This window comes from Rattus rattus, chromosome 7 (assembly GCF_011064425.1).
Source record: "Rattus rattus isolate New Zealand chromosome 7, Rrattus_CSIRO_v1, whole genome shotgun sequence".
NCBI classification, from domain to species: Eukaryota; Metazoa; Chordata; class Mammalia; order Rodentia; family Muridae; genus Rattus; species Rattus rattus.
The window spans coordinates 5,421,867-5,423,998 of record NC_046160.1 but is presented as its reverse complement, the minus strand read 5'-3'; the positions used below and the strand labels follow the sequence as shown (position 1 = coordinate 5,423,998).

The following is a 2,132-nucleotide window of genomic DNA, read 5'->3' as shown; positions in this document are numbered from 1 at the left end:
ACGCATGCACATACTAGCACTCTAAATAAAATATGATTTGAAAACAACAACTTTCAAAAGGATGTAAGGACGGCTCAGTCGTCCAGCACTGACTCCTTCTGCAGAGAACCCAGATTTTGTTGCCAGCAGCCACATGGTGGCTCACAGCTATCTGTAACTCCAGTTCCAGGGGCTCTGACTCTGTCTTCTGATGTCCCTGGGCACTAGGCATGCACAAGGTACACATGCAGACCCTCACACACGTTAAGAATAAAATAAATATCTTTTTTAAAAGGTCACCTAGTTTGGCAGTGGTGGTGCACACCTCTGGTCCCAGCACCCAGAAGGCAGAGGCAGACAGAGCTTATGAGTTTGAGGCCAGCCTGGTCTACAGCACAAGTTCCAGAACTACACAGTAAAACCTGTCTCAAAAAACAAAATTAATGAATTAATTAAAACGTCTTCACTTTGAGGGCTTTTATTACGCAGCCCCAGCTGTTCTAGAACTTGCCTATGTAGACCAGGCTGTGTACTCAAATCCTCCCCAGTGCAGGGAATAAAGTAACATGCCACCATGCCCAACTTAAAAAGATGTTTTAGAAAGGATTCGAGCCCATAACTCCGTGCATTTGCCCCTCCCACTCTCTTCCTGCCATCTTCTCTCGCCGTCACCAGAGCGAATGAATGTTCTGGCGGATGCTCTCAAGAGCAGCAACAACGCCGAGAAGAGAGGCAAACGCCAGGTCCTCCTCGGGCCGTGTTCCAAAGTCATCGTCCGGTTCCTGACTGTGATGATGAGGCCTGGATACATTGGTGAATTCGAGATCACTGATGATCACAGGGCTGGGAAGATCGTGGTGAACCTCACAGGAAGGCTGAAGTGTGGAGTTCTAAGCCCTAGACTTGATGTTCAACTCAAAGACCTGGAGGAATGGCAGAACAATCTGCTCCCTTCACGGCACTTTGGTTTCATTGTGCTGACAACCTCGGCTGGCATCATGGCCCACGAAGAGGCAAGACGAAGACATACAAGAGGGAGAATCCTGGGATCTCTTTTTTAAAATAGAAAGCATGAATAAAAACCCTCTGTGGACTGTGGAAAAAAAGAAAGAATTTGAGTTCAGCCTGGACTCCATGGCAAGATACTATTTAAAAGGTGCCGTGTGTGTGTGTGTGTGTGTGTGTGTGTGCGTGTGTGTGTGAGTGTGTGAGTGTGTGTGAGTGTGTGAGTGTGTGAGAGTGTGTCTGAGTGTGTCTGAGTGTGTGTGTGAGTGTGTGTGAGTGTGTGTGGGGGGGGGAGGGGGTTGCTGCTGGTGCTGGAGAAATGGCTCATAGTTAAGAGCACAGGCTGTTCTCCCAGAAGACCTGGGTTCAATTCCCAGCACCCACATGGCTTTCCCAGTTTCTCAGAACTTGATGCTTTCTTCAGACCCCTGCTAGCACCAAACGTAGGCGTGGTGCACAGACACATGTGCAGGCAAAATTTCCAAACACATAAATAAATAATTACAATTTTAAAAGTCAGAGAACTGTGCACCTAACATCGTAGGGAATGGAGAAAGGCACACCAGTGAAAAGTGCGTATGGGATTAAATGAATTTCCAGGAAAATGAGTGTGCGACAAGAAAGGTTGTGATTATTCGGGTATGGTCAGGTATTAGCTGTCTTTCAAGTTTCTCTGGTACCCATCAAACTCTGAGAGGGATTTCCATAGATTTACTCTTGGTGTCTGTCTTAGTCCGGGTTTCTATTCCTGCACAAATATCAGGACCAAGAAGCAAGTTGGGGAGGAAAGGGTTTATTCAGCTTACACTTCTACATTGCTGTTCATCACCAAAGGAAGTCAGGACAGGAATTCAAGCAGGTCAGGAAGCAGGAGCTGATGCAGAGGCCATGGAGGGATGTTACTTACTGGCTTGCTCCCCCTGGCTTGCTCAGCTTGCTCTCCTATAGAACCCAAGACCACATCTCAGGGACAGCACCACCTACAGCAGGCTGGGTCTTCCCTCTTTGATCACTAATTGAGAAAATGCCTTACAGCCGGGTCTCAGGAAGGCATTTCCACAACTGAGGCTCCTTTTTCTATGATAACTCCAACTAGTGTCAAGTTGACACACAGAACCAGCCAGTACAATTGACTCCTTGTCAACTTG

At 47.3% G+C, this 2,132-nt stretch overlaps 1 protein-coding gene across 1 annotated transcript; it reads left to right on the top strand.

Moving 5' to 3' along the window:
• The first annotated feature begins 659 nt into the window (after positions 1–659).
• LOC116905645 (40S ribosomal protein S15a-like) lies at positions 660–1,040 on the top strand. The gene has a single exon (XM_032908620.1). It carries the CDS (start codon positions 660–662, stop codon positions 1,038–1,040), a length of 381 nt encoding a protein of 126 aa, XP_032764511.1.
• The last annotated feature ends 1,092 nt before the right edge of the window (positions 1,041–2,132 follow it).